General features: G+C 48.7%; 1 protein-coding gene across 1 annotated transcript in view; it reads left to right on the top strand.

Annotated features, from left to right (window-relative positions):
* LOC115475474 (carcinoembryonic antigen-related cell adhesion molecule 1-like) overlaps nucleotides 1-22,569 on the top strand; it is a 199,562-nt gene that overhangs the window by 69,927 nt on the left and 107,066 nt on the right. The window contains exon 5 of the mRNA XM_030211216.1: nucleotides 16,972-17,013. Coding sequence (XP_030067076.1) covers nucleotides 16,972-17,013 — 42 coding nt within the window. The remainder of the gene's footprint in view (nucleotides 1-16,971; nucleotides 17,014-22,569) is intronic.

Raw genomic sequence — 22,569 nt, 5'->3', positions numbered from 1 at the left:
ATGCTGAAGGCTGCCGGCGGGAGAATTTGTCGAAAACGGTATCCCGCTGGTGGAGCTGTTCTACCACCTGTTCGACTTTTTCTCCAAAAATGTTGTCCGCTCGGCAAGGGGAGTCCGCAATCTGCTGCTGAATCCTATTCTCCAGGTCGGAGGCACGCAGCCATGAGAGTCTGCGCATCACCACACCTTGAGCAGCGGCCCTGGACGCAACATCAAAGGTATCATATACCCCTCTGGCCAGGAATTTTCTGCACACCTTCAGCTGCCTGACCGCCTCCTGAAACGGCTTGGCTTGCTCAGGAGGGAGCTTGTCCACCAAGCCCGCCAACTGACGCACATTGTTCCGCATATGGATGCTCGTGTAGAGCTGGTAGGACTGAATCTTTGCCACAAGCATAGAGAAATGATAGGCCTTCCTCCCAAAGGAGTCTAAGGTTCTGGAGTCTTTGCCCGGGGGCGCCGAAGCATGCTCTCTAGAATTAGCCTTCTTTAGGGCCAGATCCACCACACCAGTCGTGAGGCAACTGAGTGCGCATCAGCTCTGGGTCCCCATGGATCCGATACTGGGATTCGATCTTCTTGGGAATGTGAGGATTAGTTAATGGCTTGGTCCAGTTCGCCAGCAATGTCTTTTTTAGAACATGATGCATGGGTACTGTGGACGCTTCCTTAGGTGGAGAAGGATAGTCCAAGAGCTCAAACATTTCAGCCTTGGGCTCATCCTCCACAACCACCAGGAAGGGGATGGCCGTAGACATCTCCCGGACAAAGGCCGCAAAAGACAGACTCTCGGGAGGAGAAAGCTGCCTTTCAGGGGAGGGAGTGGGATCAGAAGGAAGGCCATCAGACTCCTCGTCAGAGAAATATCTGATGTCCTCCTCCTCCTCCCACGAGGCCTCACCATCGGTATCAGACACAAGTTCATGAACCTGCGTCTGAAGCCGTGCCCGACTCGACTCCGTGGAAACACGGCCACGGTAGGAGCGTCAAGAGGTGGACTCCCTCGCCAGCACCGGCGAAGCTCCCTCCGCCGACGTCGTTGGGGAGTCTGCCTGGGAGGCGGCCGTAGCCGGTACCGCAAGCGGTACCGATATCGGAGACCTCACCTCGGGCAAGGGGCCAGCCGTCACCTCACTCGACGGTACCGGAGGCGCAAGCACCCCCGGTACCGGAGAAGGGCGCAACAGCTCTCCCAGAATCTCTGGAAGAACGGCCTGGAGACTCTCATGCAGAGCGGCTGTGGAGAAAGACTGAGAAGCCGATGCAGGTGTCGAGGTCAGAGTCTGTTCCGGGCGTGGAGGCGGTTCCGGGCTGTCCAAGAGGGAGCGCATCGACACCTCCTGAACAGAGGGTGAGCGGTCCTCCCGGTGCCAATGCCTACTGGGTGCCGACTGCCTCGGCGACCCAGAGCTCTCGGTACCGAGACGGGAAGGAGACCGGTGACGATGCTTCTTTGACTTCTTCAAGTGAATCATGTCACCGGAGCTTCCCGGTACCGACGAGGAGGACGTAGAATCCAACTGTCGCTTCCTCGGGGCCGAGGCCGAAGAAGGTCTATCTCGGGGGGGCTGTACCGCAGGAGCCCTCAGGGCAGGGGGAGACCCACCCGAAAGCTCACCACCACCAGCAGGGGAATGGACAGCCCTCACCTGCACTCCAGACGAAGCACCACCGTCCGACGACATCAGCAATAGCAGAGGTCCCGGTACCACCGACGTCGACGCAGCCTTTCGATGTCTCGGTACCGACGATGCAGGAGGTAGAAGCCTCGATGCAGTCGATGCCGAGGTCGAAGACTTCGATGCTGTCGACATCGATGCACTCGATGCGTCCCGTGCTGTTGTCGTCGAAGAGCCCGAGAACAACGCGTTCCACTGGGCCAATCTCGCTACCTGAGTCCTCTTTTTCAAAAGAGCACAAAGACTGCAGGCCTGCGGGCGGTGCCCAGCCCCCAGACACTGAAGACACGAAGCATGCCTATCAGTGAGCGAGATTACCCGGGCGCACTCGGTGCACTTCTTGAAGCCGCTGGAAGACTTCGATGACTTGGGCGGAAAAATCACGCTGGCGAAATCAAAATTCGCGATGATGACGAAAGGCACCAAAAAGAAGGGAGAAAAAACCCGTACCGAGGCCAAAAAGGCCGGTCCCGAAAGCGAAAGGAAACTTACGCGGGGAAAAAGTTGGAAACATGGGAAAGGGGAAAAGACCGACGGTCTCTTCTTTTTTTTTTTTTTCTTTTAGCGAAAATTGCGAAGACGCACGAGGTCAATATGAGGGGCACGAAACAGCGGCAAAACACGACCGTCCCGAGCGCGGACAAAAGAAGACTGCCAAACACGAGCCGGTTCGGGCGGGAAGACGGCCGCGCATGCGCGGTGCGCATCGGCGCGCGAGGGTTAGCAAAGGCCTTTGCTAGTGAAGTTTCCGATTGGAGGGGGCTGCCGTGGACGTCACCCATCAGTGAGAACAAGCAGCCTGCTTGTCCTCGGAGAACAGTAATTATGTCCAAGTCTAAAAAGAAAGACGTTCTTGGTTAGACCTGTTTCAATCACATCTAAGGTACGGGAAAAAGTACTTTGACAGAGCAGCTGGCCACTGGAGGGATTAAGACATAACACCTCCTTAATCCCCAAGTGATTGCTGTTCCCGTCCCTTGCCACTGAAAGTGAAACTTAAAAGGAATATCAGGCTTTATGACAGCTTCAGCTATTATGGGCTTTCTGAACAAAGCACCACATAGCTCTGAGGAGTAGTCTAGTGGATAGTACAGTGGGATATAAACCAAGGGACCTAGGTTCAAATCCCACTTTAACTCTTTTCTTATTTTTTTTAAATTCTGTGCTCTCTAGGAACAGTAAAATATCTACTATACCTAAATATATAAACCACCTGCAAGCCTGAAGGCTATTGAAGTGGTGTACATTTAGGCATGGTAGGTATTTTTCTGTTTCCGTTGGGCTCACAATTACAAAAAGAAAGAGTTAAAGTAGGATTTGAACCAGAGTCCCTTGGCTCACAGTCCACTGCACTAACCCCTAGGCTTTCCCTCTGCTCTGCATGGATGTCTGTTTGACCATTTTCTTAAAATGTTGCCATACAGACACCCATGTCCCTCGTTTTTCTTGTTCATAATTTGGGCTTTCCAGTTTGTAAAATGGCTGTTCATGCTGGATGTCTCCAGCACATGGACATCCATCTCACATATTTTTGAACAGGAAATCTTCACATATTTCCTGTTTGAATATACATGTGAGACGGGCATCCGTTTGGGATGTTCTGACATGGACATCCCTATTCTGACTTGGATTGAAAATGCCCCTCCACATGTCTTTATAAAATGCTAGGAATAAACCAGCAGATATCATAGCTAGATTGAAGCTGTGGACATTTACATCTATTCAGAAGCTGGTGTAAATGTCCACATAGACAATCTGTGCAACCACACGTATTTTATAAACAACAACTGCCCTTTGTGACTCCACCCATGCTCCATCCAGACTCTACCCCTAAACAATCCTACATGCAGGTGACGTAAAAATACTTTCCTTCTTGGCACCATAGGAGCCGACTCTGTGGGTGCTTGAGCACGCCCAATATTAAGAAAATGTCTTGTATAAATCCAGGGAGGAGTTATTTCCACTGGGCTTAGCACCCCCAATAATTTTGAAAAGTTGGCTCCCATGCTTGGCACCATACATACTTGACTGTATGTACCCTGAGGTAATTTTATAAATGTTTTAAGGTACGAAACCTCTTTTCAAAATTGGTTGTTAGCACCCAATTACAGATGTCTCTGAGCTCATTATTCACTTAGGGCTTCCATATCATCAAGCTGATCAATCCATAGACTGGTGGTTGTGTCCATCTACCAGCAGGTGGAGATAGAGAGCAAACTTTTGCCTCCCTATATGTGGTCATGTGCTGCCGGAAACTCCTCTGTATGTTCTCTATCTCAGCAGGTGGTGGTCACACACAGCAGCAGCTCTGGCTAGGCCTCCAAGCCTAATCCTTAGGTTTTGTTGAGGCCTGGGGTTGAGGGCTCTTTTGAGCAAGTGCAAACCTGGTGGTGCCAGGTCCCTCCTTTTCTCCCCCCTCCCGCTGGCTCCGTTTAAAAAAAAAAATATATATATTTTTAAACGTCTTTAAAGGCGTTTAATTCGACGTTTCTTTAAACGTTCATTGCAGCTACTCACTGGGACACCAGTTCGTTACAGCTCGGAGCGGCAAGCAGGTAATTTTACCTTTTTATAGCGGGCAGGGGGTTCCCCGATTCTTCTCCTCGTGGCAATGGCGTCGGAGGGCGAGGGCGCAAAGGGTCGCTCCCCGGATCGCTGGAGCGCTTCTAGAGGGGATGCGGGGGTTTTACAACCTGATTCGCCCTTGATGGGTGATAGTTTAGTGACCGATGAATGTCCCGGTCGTTCCTCCGGCGTGGCGGTTTTTTCCCGCCATAAACGCCCATCCCCCGCTCCTCGCCTCCGCCATCTTGGCCGGCCACGCGGCTCGGACGGCTTCTTCGGGGCCGCCCTTGAGGTTGGAGACATTAATGCCATGAACGCCCTTAATTTGGGCGACGGCACAAAAGCGGCTAAAGTTAAGCGCCGTTCTTCCCGCGCGGCTCCTTCACGGAGTTTCGCGCCGGACGCCATTTTGGATGCGCAGCATGTCTCTCCCCCGCTATTGCGAGCGCCGGTTGAGAGTGCGTCTAGGGCTGTTGCCCAGGCTGCGGAAGTGCACAGTCTGGGGGGTTTCTCCCCCGAGTTTGTTTTGCTGCTGCATCAGGCTTTCCTCATGCAAAACGCTGCCCCTGCTCCCTCTTCTGATAAAGAGGTTGAGGTTCCCAGAGGTAAACGCCCTCGGGTTGATTTCCAGGCCTTGGAGGACTTTTGTCTCCTCCGATGTAGATGAGGGCAGCGTGTCTGAGGTCTCCCAACGATCCTTTGCGGATTCCTTGGAGGAGATAGATCCCCGCTCGGCTGGAGCGGATGACCCCTCTGCAGCGCGGCTTTTTAGCCCAGAGGATTTGCCCAACCTGTTGTTACAGGCCATGGACACTTTGAAGATTTCCTCTCCGGAGGACGTCTCTCCCTCAGCCCCTGTTGGCTCTGCCATTATGCTGGGGACGAAGCGCCCGCCTAGAACCTTCCACGTGCATGATGCCATGCACACCTTAATTGCGGCTCAATGGGATGTCCCGGAAACGAGCCTTAAAGTGGCTAGGGCTATGTCCCGCCTCTATCCTTTGGCTGTGAGTGAACGTGAGGCCTATCTGTGGCCTACCGTGGATTCTTTAATCACTGCGGTGACTAAGAAAATGGCGTTGCCGGTGGAAGGTGGCACGGCCCTAAAGGACGCCCAAGACAGAAGATTGGAGGCGGCCTTAAGGTCGTCCTTTGAGGCAGCTGCTTTAAGTTTGCAGGCCTCAGTTTGCAGCTCCTATGTGGCCAGGGCGTGCCTGACTATGGTGCAGCGGGCTTCCCCCTCGGATCATTCCTTGAGGGCTGATTGGCCGGCCCTGGGATCGGGCTTAGCCTATTTGGCAGACTTGCTGTATGATGTCTGGAGAGCCTCAGCTAAAGGCATGGCTCAGACAGTCTCTGCGCGGCGGTGGCTTTGGCTGAAACATTGGTCTGCTGACCACGCCTCTAAATCCCGCCTGGCTAGATTGCCTTTTAAAGGCAAGCTGCTCTTTGGGGTCGAGCTGGACAAAATCGTGACCGATCTCGGCACGTCTAAGGGCAAGAAATTACCAGAGGTCAGGGCTCGGGTTAGTACTCGTCCCGATACCTCCAGAGGACGGTTGCAGGAAGCCCATCGGTACCGCCCGGGCAAGTCGGGTTCCTCTGCCCCCTCTTCCTTCAAGAGGAATTTCTCCCCCAAGCAGCATTCCTTTCGCAGAGACCGCCGTCCCGGAGGTGCTCCCTCCGGTCCTCCCCCAGGGTCTCGTACCCAATGACGGGGCCTTGGTCCACGCCCCAGTGCAGATTGGAGGACGGCTGTCCTCGTTTCTGGGCGAGTGGACCACTATAACTTCAGACGCGTGGGTGCTGGAAGTCATCAGAGACGGCTACAAGCTAGAGTTCTGCCAACCCTTAAGAGACGGGTTTGTACTCTCTCCCTGCAAGTCTCCGGTCAAGCTGTGGTAGTGCAGCAGACCTTGGACAACCTGATCCGCCGGGGTGCGGTCGTTCCGGTGCCAAAAAATCAGATTGGCAAGGGACGTTACTCCATTTACTTTGTGGTTCCAAAGAAAGGAGGTTCTGTCCGGCCTATCCTCGACCTCAAAGGGGTCAATCGGGCCTGGAAAGTGAGGCACTTTCGCATGGAGACTCTCCGCTCTGTTATAGCGGCAGTGAAGGCAGGAGAGTTCTTGGCTTCCTTGGACATCAAGGAAGCGTACCTGCATATTCCCATCTGGCCTCCTCTCCAACGCTTTCTGCGTTTTACAGTCCTGAGACGACACTTCCAGTTCAGAGCCCTCCCTTTCGGGTTGGCTACTGCTCCGCGGACCTTTTCCAAAGTAATGGGGGTCATAGCGGCCTTCCTGCTAAAGGAAGGAGTACAAGTCCATCCTTATCTGGACGACTGGTTGATCCGAGCCCCCTCTTATGCAGAGTGCGGCAAAGCTATGGACCGGGTAATTGCTCTTTTGAGCTCCCTGGGATGGATCATCAACTGGAAGAAGAGCCAGCTGCGCCCGACTCAGTCCCTGGTGTATCTGGAAGTTCGATTCGACACCCAAGTGGGCAGAGTGTTCCTGCCAGACAATCGGATTGTCAAGCTTCAGGCTCAGGTGGACTAGTTCCTAGTAGCCTCTCCTATTCGGGCTTGGGACTACGTGCAGCTGTTGGGCTCTATGACGGCCACGATGGAAGTAGTGCCCTGGGCCAGGGCTCATATGAGACCACTACAGCTATCTCTGCTGCTGCGCTGGACTCCGATGTCGGAGGATTATGCTGTGCGCCTTCCCGTGGACCCAGCAGTGCGCAAGGCGCTGAGCTGGTGGACGCAGACAGACAAGTTGTCTGCAGGATTGCCTCTGGTGACCCCGGAGTGGATTGTCGTCACGACAGACGCCTCTTTGATGGGCTGGGGAGCCCACTGCTTGGGAAGGACAGCGCAGGGGCTCTAGTCTCCTGCAGAGGCAAGTGGTCTATCAACCTCCTGGAACTCAGAGCCATTCGGTTGGTGTTATTGGAGTTCATCCCGGTACTGGTGTTGAAGCCTGTACGGGTCCTGTCGGACAATGCCACGGCTGTGGCCTATATCAACCGCCAGGGAGGTACCAAGAGCGCCCCTCTAGCCAAGGAGGCTATGAGTCTTTGCCAGTGGGCGGAAGCGAACCTGGAGCAACTTTCAGCGGCCCACATTGCCGGAGTCATGAATGTCAAGGCGGACTTTCTCAGTCGCCATACCTTGGAGCCCGGAGAGTGGCAACTATCTGCTCAGGCGTTCTTGGACATCACGAAGCGCTGGGGCCAGCCGAGCCTAGATCTGATGGCGTCATCGGCCAATGGCCAAGTGCCGCGCTTTTTCAGCAGAGGACGGGACCCTCGATCCCTGGGAGTAGATGCTCTTCTCCAACAGTGGCCGACACAAGAGCTCCTCTATGTGTTCCCGCCCTGGCCCATGTTGGGCAGGGTGCTAGACCGGGTGGCAAAGCATCCCGGCAGGGTAATCCTGGTGGGTCCGGATTGGCCCAGACGTCCCTGGTATGCGGACTTGTTCAGGCTCTCAGTCGACGATCCTCTGCGGCTGTCAGTGGAGCAGGGCCTGTTACATCAGGGTCCCGTGGTGATGGAGGATCCCTCTCCCTTTGGTCTTACGGCCTGGCTATTGAGCGGCAGCATCTGAGGAAGAAGGGCTTCTCAGACAAGGTCATCGCCACTATGCTGAGAGCGAGGAAGCGCTCTACTTCTACTGCTTACGCCAGGGTTTGGCGTATCTTTGCAGCATGGTGTGAAGCAGGCTCACTTTCTCCCTTCACTGCTCCAATTTCTTCAGTGTTGGCGTTCCTGCAAGAAGGTCTGGAGAAAGGCCTGTCGCTCAGTTCCCTTAAAGTCCAGGTAGCGGCTCTGGCTTGCTTCAGGGGCCGCCTGAAGGGTGTTTCCCTGGCTTCGCAGCCAGATGTGGTGCGCTTTCTCAAGGGAGTTAATCACCTGCGCCCTCCTCTGCACTCAGTGGTGCCTGCGTGGAATCTCAACCTGGTGCTAAGAGCATTGCAGAAGCCGCCTTTGGAACCCTTGTCGAGGGCATCTCTGAAAGACCTGACGTTGAAAGCAGTCTTTTTGGTGGCTATCACTTCAGCCAGAAGAGTTTCCGAGCTCCAGGCGCTCTCATGTCGAGAGCCTTTTCTGCAGTTCACTGAGGCAGGAGTGACTATTCGCACAGTGCCTTCCTTCCTGCCCAAGATTGGTTCTCGCTTCCATGTGAATCAGCAGCTCTGTCTCCCTTCCTTTCGTAGGGAGGACTACCCAGAGGAGTACTCTGCTCTTAAATATCTGGATGTGAGACAAGTCATCATCAGATACTTGGAAGTGACCAATGATTTCCGGAAATCGGATCATCTGTTTGTCCTGTTTGCAGGTCCTCGTAAGGGTCTGCAGGCTGCTAAGCCTACAGTGGCAAGATGGGTCAAGGAAGCCATTGCAGCGGCTTATGTGGCCGCGGGGAAGGTGCCGCCTATCCAGCTGAAGGCTCACTCCACGAGAGCTCAGGCAGCCTCGATGGCAGAGGCCGGATCCGTCTCCTTGGAGGAGATATGCAAGGCGGCAACTTGGGCTTCGGCTCATACATTCTCCAAGCATTACCGTTTGACTGTGGCTGCACGGGCGGAGGCCCGGTTTGGAGCTTCAGTGTTGAGGTCAGGGATTTCTATGTCCCGCCCTGGGTGAGTACTGCTTCGGTACATCCCACCAGTCTATGGATTGATCAGCTTGATGATATGGAAGGTAAAATTATGTATAATCATACCTGATAATTTTCTTTCCATTAATCATAGCTGATCAATCCATAGCCCCTCCCAGATATCTGTACTGTTTATATTCGGGTTGAATTTTAGGTTCAAGTTTAGCCTTCAGTTACTTCAGGAGGACTTCGTGTTCAAGTTCTTCTTTCACTTGGAGTCTTCAAGAGTTGAGACGAGTTTGTGTTACAGTGAGCTGCTGCATTCCTCTCCCCTCCGTTTTACGGGGCTGGATTGAGACATAAATTCTGCCGGCACTCCCTCCCGCTTCGTGCGGCTGTAGGGCAGCTTTGTACCCCTCCCGCTTCGGCGGTGTTAGGGTCAGTCAGCTCCTCCCGCGGTTGCGGTTGCAGGATAAGCCAGATCCCCCCGCATCGGCGGGTGTGGTGTCCCTCCCCCGCTCCGCGGGGATGAGCTGGACGGATTCCCCTCCCCCACTTGTGTGGGGATGAGCTGGGTTAATTCCCCTCCCCCGTTTCGGCGGTGGTGAGCTGGGCAGAGTGTCCCTTCGTGGGTGTAATTCTCTAAGTGCTGAGTCCTGCGGATGGAGCTTTGATATCGACATACTGAGGAGTTTCCGGCAGCACATGACCACATATAGGGAGGCAAAAGTTTGCTCTCTATCTCCACCTGCTGGTAGATGGACACAACCACCAGTCTATGGATTGATCAGCTGTGATTAATGGAAAGAAAATTATCAGGTATGATTATACATAATTTTACCTTCTTTTACAAAGCTGCACTAGTGATTCTGGTGCGGCAAATGAGAGGAAGCCTATAGGAACTGAATGGGCTTCCTCTCATTTGCTGTGTAGGAATCGCTAGCATGACTTTATAAAAGAAGCCCTTAATTTCATCTCAGGAACATGCCCAAATTTGAGTATGCACATCTGGGCACTATATATAGAATCCAGGAGAATGTGTGATGTTATTTGAATTGTTTTGTTGCTGTAATTATCTGTTGTCTACGTCTGGTTTATTCTTACTGTACATCACATTGGATGAATTTCTTCAAAAAGGCGGTAAATAAATCCTAATAAATAAATACATTTTACAAGATGGCAACCAGGGGAGGGGGGAGACAGGAGTGAGAGGGCATAGCTCCTGCCTCCCATCTTCCAGATGTGTGAAGAAGGGGATCTGTCAGTGGTATCTCAGGACAGAAATATTAGAGGTGGCAAAAGGGAGGCAAGCAAGGTATGAAAGGGAGCAAGTCAAAGTGACATTTCTGCACATCAAGCCCACCACCAGCACATCACTGCCCACTCTCCCACCTGCCTTTACATTAGCTGTATAAGACACTACCCCTCTCAGCCAGTTTAAGCACTCCAATAATATTGTTATTATAATTAATAGCTTTATTCAACAGATTAAGTACATAAGTACATAAGTAGTGCCATACTGGGAAAGACCAAAGGTCCATCTAGCCCAGCATCCTGTCACCGACAGTGGCCAATCCAGGTCAAGGGCACCTGGCACGCTCCCCAAACGTAAAAACATTCCAGACAAGTTATACCTAAAAATGCGGAATTTTTCCAAGTCCATTTAATAGCGGTCTATGGACTTGTCCTTTAGGAATCTATCTAACCCCTTTTTAAACTCCGTCAAGCTAACCGCCCGTACCACGTTCTCCGGCAACGAATTCCAGAGTCTAATTACACGTTGGGTGAAGAAAAATTTTCTCCGATTCGTTTTAAATTTACCACACTGTAGCTTCAACTCATGCCCTCTAGTCCTAGTATTTTTGGATAGCGTGAACAGTCGCTTCACATCCACCCGATCCATTCCACTCATTATTTTATACACTTCTATCATATCTCCCCTCAGCCGTCTCTTCTCCAAGCTGAAAAGCCCTAGCCTTCTCAGCCTCTCTTCATAGGAAAGTCGTCCCATCCCCACTATCATTTTCGTCGCCCTTCGCTGTACCTTTTCCAATTCTACTATATCTTTTTTGAGATACGGAGACCAGTACTGAACACAATACTCCAGGTGCGGTCGCACCATGGAGCGATACAACGGCATTATAACATCCGCACACCTGGACTCCATACCCTTCCTAATAACACCCAACATTCTATTCGCTTTCCTAGCCGCAGCAGCACACTGAGCAGAGTAATTTTTGGATTCTCTACAGCAGGAGTGGACAACCATGGTCCTTGAGAGCCACAATCCAGTCTGATCTTTTGTGTATTCTGTGCTGAAATCTTTTGTGATGTGCACACACAAAAGCATTTGGGTTCCCAAGCAAACCAAATGCATGCTCCTACCCAACAAGGAGCTAACCCCTTTGCAATTTGCTATACAAAAATTATTCAGATTGTGATGCCACCTCAAGAACAGCATATGCTCCTTCCACTGCCAGACTCTTTGGAGAATAACAGAAAACCCTGCAGAAGCCACTCACAACCTACATAGCAATCTTACCACATCATAACAGCCCTTATTATCAGGACTCCACTGCAGCAACACTAGCTATGAAAAGACAGAACTATAAATATTTTACCAAGCCTTAGAGTACCAATACACCTACTACACGTAAATTAGAATAAGTTAGACTGTTACAGATTCCTACACAAACACTATATACTGGCAGTGTACTTCACCTCTGTCACACATGTCAAACATGGACCGATTCTTACCTAATACAGAATAGAAGATCACCTAGCTCTTCTCCTAAACCTGTAATAGATGTGGCAACTCACTATCCATGAGCAGTGTCAGTTTCATATTTATGTTATTTGAATGTTCTAATGTGTGCCTATTAAGATTGATGTTTCTCTATGTTATATGAATGTTCTTCTATGCTTCCTATTATGGTGTCATTTGTCTTCTGCTGACATTTATCATATTTCTGTTATATAACTGTTTTACAGTGCTGTTAAATGTTTATATCCTATATAATAAAACTCACCCTCAACGTTCTGAGGACACTGACCTCACTGTCAGGTCCTCCGGGCACTTCCTTCCGGTTCGAAGGGTTCGTGGTGGTGAAGCCACCGAAATCACTGTGTTGGGGCCCCGCCCTCGCGACAAACGTGATGACGTCGAGGGTGGAGGAATGGCATCAGTGGCTTCACAACCGACGACTCAGCAGATTGAAGGTGGCATGCCGAGGTCTGCAACAATGGCGGTCAGTACCTTCACGCCAAAGGGGTGAGTAGGGAGGGAGGGGGGGGGTTCGGCAGGAAAACCGTGCTAGCGCCCATTTCATTTGCGCCAGAAATGGGCATGTTTTACTAGTTTCTAATACTATATATGTTAGTCCTATTTCTCAGATTCAATTTGTCATCTGCAAGTTTCTCATTGATTGTATTCATGCTTATATTTGGTCATTTTACTATTGTTATACTGTTAACAAAATTGCAAGTTTTGTGTTAAGCTGTACCTGCTGTACATTGCCTTGGGTAAATCTCTTTAGAAATGCATTTAATAATTCCCGATAAATATATAAATTAAGACAAACAGAAATATGCAGACGAAAACTGAAATGGAAATCCCCCAAGAAAAACAGACTCTATAAGCAGTGTAATGCTAGTAAGAGAGCATGAAATGCATTTTTTCCCTTACTCTGCAAAATACTTAAACAGAAAAGTTGCACATTTCCCAAAACTGACACATTCCAATTCTTTAAAATTTAAAATAATTGTTTTCTTCTCTATCTTTGATGTCTTGGAATTTTATTTTTTCAATACTGTTGGTTCCAGTGTTTTTTCTACTTTCTTTTGTCAACTGTACCCTAAGTTCTTTCATCAGTGTCTCTTTCCATTTCTTTCTACCAACCAGCTTATTTTCGAAGGAGATCGCCGGCCATCTTCCGACACAAATCGGGAGATGGCCGGCGATCTCCTGAAGCCGGCCAAATCGGTATAATCAAAAGCCGATTTTGGCCAGCTTCAACTGCTTTCCGTCGTGGAGGCGGCCAAACTTCAAGGGGGCGTGTCAGTAGCGTAGCGAAGGCAGGACTGGGGCGGAATGAGGGCGTGCTTTGAGATGGCCAGATTCACCCGATAATGGAAAAAAGAAGGGAGCCCATGGTGAGAATTTGGTCCGCTTTATTTGGTCCCTTTTTTTCAGGTCCAAGTCCCAAAAAAGTGCCCGAACTGACCAGATGACCACCAGAGGGAATCGGGGATCACCTCTCCTGACTCCCCCAGTGGTCACTAACCCCCTCCCACCCTCAAAAAAACAATTTTAAAAACTTTTTTTGCCAGCCTGTATGCCAGCCTCAAATGTCATACTCAGGTCCATCGCAGCAGTATACAGGTCCCTGGAGCAGTTTTAGTGGGTGCAGTGGACTTCAGGCAGGTGGACCCAGGCCCATCCCCCACTACCTGTTACATTTGTGGTGGTAAATGGGAGCCTTCCAAACCCCCCCAAAACCCACTGTACCCACATGTAGGTGCCCCCCTTCACCCATAAGGGCTATGGTAATGGTGTAGCGTTGTGGGGAGTGGGTTTGGGGGGGATTTGGGGGGGCTCAGCACCCAAGGTAAGGGAGCTATGCACCTGGGAGATTTTTATTTTTTAATTTTTAGAAGTGCCCCCTAGGATGCCCGGTTGGTGTCCTGGCATTTGAGGGGGACCAGTGCACTACAAATGCTGGCCCCTCACATAACCAAATGCCTTGGATTTGGCTGGGTTTGAGATGGCCGGCCTCGGTTTCTATTATGGGCAAAAACTGAGGCCGGCCATCTCAAACCCGGCCATCTCTGACATTTGGGCGGCCCCAACCATATTATCGTAAAAAAAGATGGCCGGCCATCTTTTTCGAAAATACGGTTGGTGCCGTCCTCGAAGATGGCCACCCTTAGAGATGGGCATCCCCATTCGAAAATGCCCCTCCACATGCTAGTCCTATTTCTCAAATTCAATTTGTCATCTGCAAGTTTCTCATTGATTGTATTCATGCTTATATTTGGTCATTTTACTATTGTTATACTGTTAACAAAATTGCAAGTTTTGTGTTAAGCTGTACCTGCTGTACATTGCCCTGGGTAAATCTCTTTAGAAATGCATTTAATAATTCCCGATAAATATATAAATTAAGACAAACAGAAATATGCAGACGAAAACTGAAATGGAAATCCCCCAAGAAAAACAGACTCTATAAGCAGTGTAATGCTAGTAAGAGAGCATGAAATGCATTTTTTCCCTTACTCTGCAAAATACTTAAACAGAAAAGTTGCACATTTCCCAAAACTGACACATTCCAATTCTTTAAAATTTAAAATAATTGTTTTCTTTTTTATCTTTGATGTCTTGGAATTTTATTTTTCCAATACTGTTGGTTCCAGTGTTTTTTCTACTTTTTTTTGTCAACCGTCCCCTAAGTTATTTCATCAGTGTCTCCTTTCCATTTCTTTCTACTATGTCTTCTTCCCTTCCTTCTCTACATGTCTGATACTTATCTTCCCTCATCTTTTTTTCTGAGTTTCTCTCTTCCCTGCTTCTCCATTCATAGTTAGGCTTTATCCCTCGTTTTCCCTTCTCAGTCCTCAATCTCCCTCTTTTCACTTCCCACCTACCTACCAGCTTTCAATCTCCCACTTTAACCCCTTCCCTGCCCTCTCATTGACCTTCCTCTCTCTTTCTCTAATTCTCTCCTTTCCCAGCCTATTCTCCCTCTTTCTTTCATTCACTAACTAGCCCCATTTCCATCCTCTGTACCCACCACTTCCCAAGTCCTAATCTACATTCCTCTGATTCTAATTCCCTCACAAACCCCAACTCCTTCCCTTTAACTCAAACCCTTATCTTTCACCTAGATCCTTTATTATGCTCTTCCCAGCTTCTTTCTGCCCTTCCACATTCCTGAGCCTTTATACTGCTTTTCAAACTCCAGATCTTTCACATCATATCTCTACCCCTCCCTCCAGACACTTGTTCTCTCTCTTCATGTCCTCTTCTTCCTACTAGAGGTTCTTTCTCTTTTCACCTCTCCCTCTCTCCCTCCCACTACAGGCTCTTATCTACTCCCTCAATCCTTCCATTACAAGCTCCTCTCCCTTTCCTTGACCCTTCTCTCCTCCTTCTCATCAGTCTCCAGCATCAGACTTATCCTACAATCTGCACCTTTCTCTCATCCCTGGCAAATGCCCGGATCAGTCCCCTTCTCCTAAATCCAGCTTCTGTTAGTGTCATCCCCAGCATAAAACCCTTTATCTAACATTATGGCCTCTTATCCCACCCTACTATCTCCTAGCACCAATCTCCCCATCTCTCTCTTTCTCTCTTTCCTCCTTTCCCTTCTAGCATCTCACCTCTATCTCCTCCCCCTACACATTATCCAGCATCTTCCCTCTCTTTCCCCTCTCTCCCCTCTCTCTCCATGTGATCCAGGATTTTGCTCTCTCCTTCCTCCTCCATCCAGCATTCCCCTCTCTTCCTTTCTCTCATCCAGCATTTCCCTCTTTCTTCTCTTTCATGTCTCCTCCTCTCCCTCCCTCCCAGGGGTCCAGCACCTTCCTTTAAACCTTCTTCCTTAGCTCAGTTCCTTCATAGTGCTAGGCAGCTGCATCTTCAACTGCAGTATGATAACTGGTAATTATGCAGAGGACCATCACAACCATGTGGTATTGGAGATTGCATGTCCTGCCCTCTTTGATGCACATTTCTTGTTGCCATGGGGGTAGGAAGTGCAGAGCATCCAACCGTACATGGCTGCAAAGGGTTAGATGCACTCATTACTGGTTCTCAGACTATGGCTGAAGCTGCTGCTGTCTGGCACTATGAAGGAGCCGCACCAAGGAAGAAGGTTTGAAGGCAGGTGCTAAACTGGGATGGGGGAAGAAATCTGGTAAGGTTAGTACTCATTTGTAAGCTCAAGGGGACGGGAATCTCTTTTTTTTGTGTGGACCTCCTCACAATTGCATGGACTGACCCAATCCCTCTCATTCCTACTGTGGCATCATCCAACCTGGCCTGTGAGCAGAGCCACACTCCTTCTGCTGCTGGCACCTCTCCCTCTCAGCTGCAAGAAGAAATGCAACATTGGCAGCATAGGCGCCCGGTATAAGAGGCTTGGAGAGGCTAAGCCTCCTTTGCTGTGCTCTGAGGGGTTTAAATTGTTGATTTACCTCCATTCTCACAGCAGGAGCTGCAGTGAAAGCCCTCTAGCCTTGTGTAACCAGTTGTAGAAATTGGTTTATGGTTTGTTTACCTTACTGCTGAGAGAGCAGGGGGGGTTGGCTGGAGGTGTCCTGGGTTGCCAGGGAGATATTTAACGAGGATGACTTCCTGACCTGCACTGAGGACAGATAGCAGCAGAACGGATACTGGGCCAGCATGATCAGAAAAAGTCACCAGACAACAAAGGTAGAAAAGATCATTTTATTTTCATTATAGTGTTTGGAATATGTTCACTTTGAGAATCAGGTGCTCAACATTAAAAGTTTATATTTATTTAATTATTTATGGCATTTTATCCCACATTAAACATGAATTAGGGTGTTTTGTGGCTGTACATGAGAATTGTGATATTATGATCCCTTGTTTCATATTGTTGACGGTCTGCATTTTCCGTATGGGTGGTATATTGGTGTATTAGGTTCTTCCCAGTGTAATATTTATGATACAGTAAGGTTCTGAGTGTGTTTTTGCACAAAGTTGTGCATAGTGTTTTGCAGTTGAGCGATTGTGCTTAGAATATGCTTTGAGCAACCACTTTATTCTTTGACATATGATACATATCTAATATCTAAATTTAATAAAAGGTATTAATTGTGACTTTTATTTTTATTTATTTATTTATTTATTTTTCTGTGTGTTATCAGACAATTATGGATTTAAGCTCCACCCCTCGCCGCACCCCTAACCCCGCCTCCTTTAGCCTCCCCAAACAGTTGGGCCACCGACCGCCTATGATTGGCAGGGAGCCCAGTCTATGATTTTTTGCAGATCATGGCAGCTTTCAGATAAAAGGTGCTCTACTGTGTCTCTCAAGAGAAAGTCTTCCTGCCTCTTCCATTCATTCCTGTGGCTAAAATTCTTTTTCTCCCCTGCAGGTGAACACCTTGAATCCCAGAGCACCAGCTCCTGCTTATACAGTAAGAAAATCTGCTATGAACATTAACCGGTCAATATTCAGCCAGCGGCAGTCAGCATTATTTTAAATGCTGACTGTCACCGGCTAAATTAGCCTTGGATATTCAATGCCAGAGCATGTCTGGGAACCAGCACTGAATATCTGGCTCTCACCAGACATGTACTAGCAATGGGAAGCTATGTGGATCACAGCCAATATTCAACCATGATTCGCATAAGAGAAATCCTAATCAATCCTATGTTTCAACAATTTTTTTTAGTGACAATTCAGCATGTAAACATTACCAACAGGTGCAATATCGTAAAGCTGAGTCTCAGAACATGCTTCCTTAATACAATGTGTTAAAGCACTCATCAAAAATTAACATTTTCTCCCCTACCCACCAGTGGCGGTCCTAGGGTGGCTGACACCCGGGGCGGATCACCGATGCCCCCCCCCCGGGGTGCAGCGTGACCCCCCCCCCCCCCCCACCACCACCACCGGCAAAAGGACACCTCCCCCCGGCAAAGGACAGACACCTCCCCCCGGCGAAAGGACGGACACCTCCCCCCGGGTGCATTTTTACCTGCTGGGGGGGTGCCGAGCACCTGTCGGCTTCGCTCATTCCCTGCTCCCTCTGCCCCAGAACAGGAAGTAACCTGTTCCGGGGCAGAGGGAGCAGGGAACAAGCATTGCCGACAGACGCGCGGCACCCCTCCAAGCAGCGTGCACCCGGGGCAGACCGCACCCACCGCACCCCCGGGAAGGCCCTCCCTCCCCTCCCCCGTACCCGACATTGGGTGGATTAGACTCAGCCCAAGCCTTTAACTGTAATAGCAATATAATGTCTTGTCCGCAAGGAAGGTGAGCCCTTAGGTCCCGTAAGGCCCCGAAGGACCTCAAAGGACAGCCGTGCAACCCCAAGTCTTCACCCGCGGCGACCGCTGTTCACCAAGGGTTGAGCAGCTGCAGGCGGTCAACGGGACTTCAGGAACCGCGGGGTTGACAAACTGACCCGGACTGGGACCAGGAGAGAAGAGGGGCAGATGGAAATGGAGACGTCCAATAACAGGCAACAGTTCAGGGCAGGCAGCTAACAGCGTAGTCAGAATCAGGCAAGAGGTCAAGGCAGGCGGTTAGCAGGGTAAACCAGGAACAGTCCAAAAGTCAAAACCAGAAGCACTAGGAAACCAATGGAGCACAGGAACAAACGGAGACTGGCCTCGGGAACAAACCTGAAGCAATGTCCTATCTCAGGCCCGTTCCTTAAATACTGTTCAGCATTCAACCGCCCAGCCCCCTTAGGCATAGCCGGCCAATCAGAACCTGGTTATCGACAGAACCCTTCTGATTGGCTCTGTCCGACCTGCCAGGCGGGACTACCGTACTGGCCTCCCAATCTAACTCCTCTGAGGCAGAGCTTCAGGTTCCCGCGCCCGAGAGTGAAGGAGACGCCGACTATCGCGCCTCGGCGCCATTTCCCCTACTGGCGCAAACACAGCCCCCATAGTCGGCGATCGAGAGACCGGCAGCCGCGATCGCCGGCTTCCGGCCTCGGCCCCGGACTGGGCGGCCATCACCACGGCGAGCCCCGGCTCCTCGCTGTGGCCTCAAGAAAGCCGGCCTTCGTTGTGGCGGACGCCGGATCCTGCTTCCCGCGGAGGAGCAGCCGGAGGGAGCGACGGATGTGACATATAACCCAGTCAAACTGGCCAACAACCCGTATAAATATAACAATAAAACTTAGTATGCCTATCCCCTCCCCCACACCTATAAACCTTCTCTCCCCCCCCCCCCTACTATACACCTCCCCCCACCTCGGTCCTCGGAGGACTGGGTTCTTATGACCTCCCAAAACTGTGGGCGAAGAACACTTAAACCAACTCTCCCTCTCTACCCCCAACCCCCCCCCCCCCCTAAATCTAGCTGACAACTCATCCTACAGGTTCAGAATAAGACTTCTGCCTCTTGATGTCAAGAGACCAATAGGGGTTCCAGATCTTCAAAAACCGGAATTTACATTTACAAGATCCCTTTACTTCTTGTGCCTCCCAAGACAACAAAAGATGAACCATATTGCGCCAGTGCTAAAACTCAGGCGGGGAGTCAGAGGTCCAGGACTGCAAAAGTTCCCAGGGCAATCCAGCACCAGCTGCAGTGGTGAGCCAGCTATTCTACATGAAAAAAGTGGACGACATATAATCAATAACCCGGCACCCCAAAACGCATGAAAAAAGGTGTTATCCAGCAACTTACACTTTAAACAAGTTGGTCACTGAATGCCCCCGCCTGAAATGGCTGAACTTGGGAAATGTAAGCTCTATAATAAACACAAAAACAGCACTCCCTATAGTTAGCATTACAACTCAGGCGAGGGATATTCCTATAGAGGTCAAAAGATCCCGAGGCCAATTTCTCCCCCATGTCCTGTTCCCATTTATTTTTGACTGGCCTCCACCCCCTTGATTTTTCAAAATGCCATAAAGCCCAATGTACACCGGATACCATGGGGGCATCTTCAGCAATAGTCTCAAAGAACTCACAAAGCTTGTCCCCGCTATGGAACCTCAAAGTCCCCACAGGCAAAGACCGAATGTATCCTTTAATTGTTCCAAAGATTTCAGTCCTTCCTCTGTCCCTAACATATGCTCTAAGGTTCTCAAACCCAGGTGGATAAAAGTCGAGTTATCCATACCTGGAGGGAAAGCGAGATTACCTCTTATAATTAGCAGCTCAGTAATTTTAGGATCTCCTCCCTCAACCCCTTCAGCAAAAACCTCCATGCTTCCCTGAGAGGCCGAAGAGTATTGCTATTTCTAACATGTCTAGAAAGCAGAGACCTCTCTGCATGTAATAAAGATACCAATGTAGATGGGGCGAAATAAGCTGATTCAAACACCAGAGGCGTAAAATAACTAAAGGAGTAGAGCCAATCTCTAACGTGACGCAGGAGACATGCAATATTATAAAGTCTCATATTGGGAAGGACCAAACCACCTTGTGACCAATTACCTATCAAGTGACAGATATGCAGTTTTCATCTTCTTTTCCTAATCAATCCTAATAAATAAACTATGCGGGTCCCAGCTGAATATTGGGTGGAACCCACATAAGGGGAGTTACATTTTCCCCTTCCACTCCACCTCAAAAAGAGCCAATCTCCTCTCCTATAATCTCCTTCCTGCCCCCCCCCCCCCCCACCACACTCCTCCCCCTTCAAGTTCCAGCATGGGCTCCCAAGGCTACCTTAACTGTTCTGGTGGTCTAGTGGTGAACAGGGGCAAGATGAATCTAACTCATGTCTGCCCCTCATTGCTCCTGATTGGAAATGGCCATTTCAACCTCTAGCAGTAGTTTCTGTTTATTCAAGGTTTTGATTGATCGCCAAATCATGGAAAACCAAATCTTATTGTTTTATAAAATTAATAAAAGAGAAGGAAAAGAATGCCAAAAATAAGAACAGAATTCAATCACTCAAGAAATCACACAGCCACTCTACACTATAGAACATCTATAATAATAGTGCTTCAACCACTAAGGGCTGACCCTTTTTTGTATATTCATCTGAACATCTTCAGCATCTTCATTTGACCCATGTGGAATATATATCATTCCCTGTTTGTTTAAAATGATTAAAATCAACAAGGATATATACAGAGGAATAAGCAATTAAGATTCATGTGTGTTATTTACTGCAAGACCCATTTTGGAGGCAATTCTATAAAGTGGCACTCTGATTGTGCGCTACTTACATGTGTCACTGCCGAGAAAAATTGTCAGTTAGGCATGTAAGTGCACTAAGCGCCATTCTATAAAGGTGCACATAACTGGTTTGGTGTGTAAATGCTAGGGGGAGGGCCAATGGGCGGATCCTGGGATGGGCACCCAATGGCACATGTGCCTTACAGAAGAGTTGTAAGAGAACGCTCACATAGAATGAAGGACCAGCCTGTGGAACAGCATTAAGCGAAACATGACCCATGTTGGCCGAAGGTCCTGCTGTGCTTGAGAGAATGCAGTTATTAAGAAAAAGTGCAGTAGTTAGTTATGTTGAAAATAAAATAAAACTCTGGAATTCATTGCCAGAGAATGTGGTAAAAGCAGTGACTTAGCAGGGTTTTAAAAGGTTTGGATTACTTCCTAAAATAAAAGTCCATAAGCCATTATTAAAATGGACTTGGGGAAAATCCACTGCTTATTTCTTGGATAAGCAGCATAAAATGTTTTGTATTGTTCTGAGATCTTGCCAGGTACTTGTAACCTGGATTGGCCATTGTTAGAAACAGGATGCTGGACTTGATAGACCTTCGGTCTGTCCCAATATGGCAATGCTTGTGTTCTTAAAAACTCCCACTGCTGCTCCTTGTGATCTTGGGCAAGTCACTTAACCCTCCATTGCCTCAGGTACTAACTTAGATTGTGAGCCCTCCTGGGACACAGAAATATCCAGTGTACCTGAATGTAACTCACCTTGAGCTACTACTGAAAAAGGTGTGAGCAAAATCTAAATAAATAAATTGACCGATGAAGAGTTTGGTGAGTCTTGTAAGTGGCTCATTTGAAACGAGTCACCACTGAGGTCAGATACAAAACTATCGTGATGTGCATGGAATGAAAGAGTAATAATTTTTCATCACTGAGCATATTTTGTTATGGTGTATGTGAGCTCCCACTCTAGTGTTGACTGAAAAGTTTTGAATTATGGCATAATTGAAGGCATGTTACATTTTTGGTGCATCAATGGTGGCTTGCAGTATTCTATTAATAGAATCTTAGCACCAAGATCCTATTAGAGAATTGATGTTCAGTGTGTGCCAATGGGGCACCAAAATTGGTATATGCATCTTTACAGTAATTACCTCTTTTATAGAATGAAATCTATCAGTGTGGAGCCCCATTTTTGTTACAAAGTAGAAATTGGAACTGATACATCCAGGTTGGGACATGTACAATTCTGGTATTATTGTAGAAAATGATCATATATAAGAACATAAGAATAGCCATATTGGGTCAGAACAATGGTCCATCTAGCCCAGTGTCCTGTTTCCAACAATGGTCAATCCAGGTCACAAGTACCTGGCAGAAACCCAAATAATAGCAACATTCCATGCTACCAATCCCAGGACAAGCAGTGGCTTCCCCATATCTGTCTCAATAGCGACTATGGACTTTTCCTCCAGGAACTTGCCCAAACCTTTTTTAAACTCAGATATGCTAACTCAGATCCACTGAGGTAGATCCTTTTCTTTTTAGAATATATGCAGGAATACACATGTATTTGCTGGTACATACAGCAGGAGCAGCCAGTTTAACAAAGATACAAATTGAGATATTGAACTGAAGAATCTTGGCAATGTACACAAGTGCTAACATATAAATGTGTAAATTGATATTTCACAACATAGTGTAAAGTGTCAGCAACACATGGACATGCTGCTAATTAAAATGGAGGCCACAATCCTTAGTTATATATTTTATTTATTTATATTTTGCTCACACCTTTTTCAGTAGTAGCTCAAGGTGAGTTACATTCAGGTACACTGGATATTTCTCTGTCCCAGGAGGGCTCACAATCTAA

This window comes from Microcaecilia unicolor, chromosome 8 (assembly GCF_901765095.1).
Source record: "Microcaecilia unicolor chromosome 8, aMicUni1.1, whole genome shotgun sequence".
Classification (NCBI taxonomy): domain Eukaryota; kingdom Metazoa; phylum Chordata; class Amphibia; order Gymnophiona; family Siphonopidae; genus Microcaecilia; species Microcaecilia unicolor.
The sequence above is the reverse complement of the archived record's forward strand: the minus strand, read 5'-3'. Positions and strand labels throughout refer to the sequence as shown.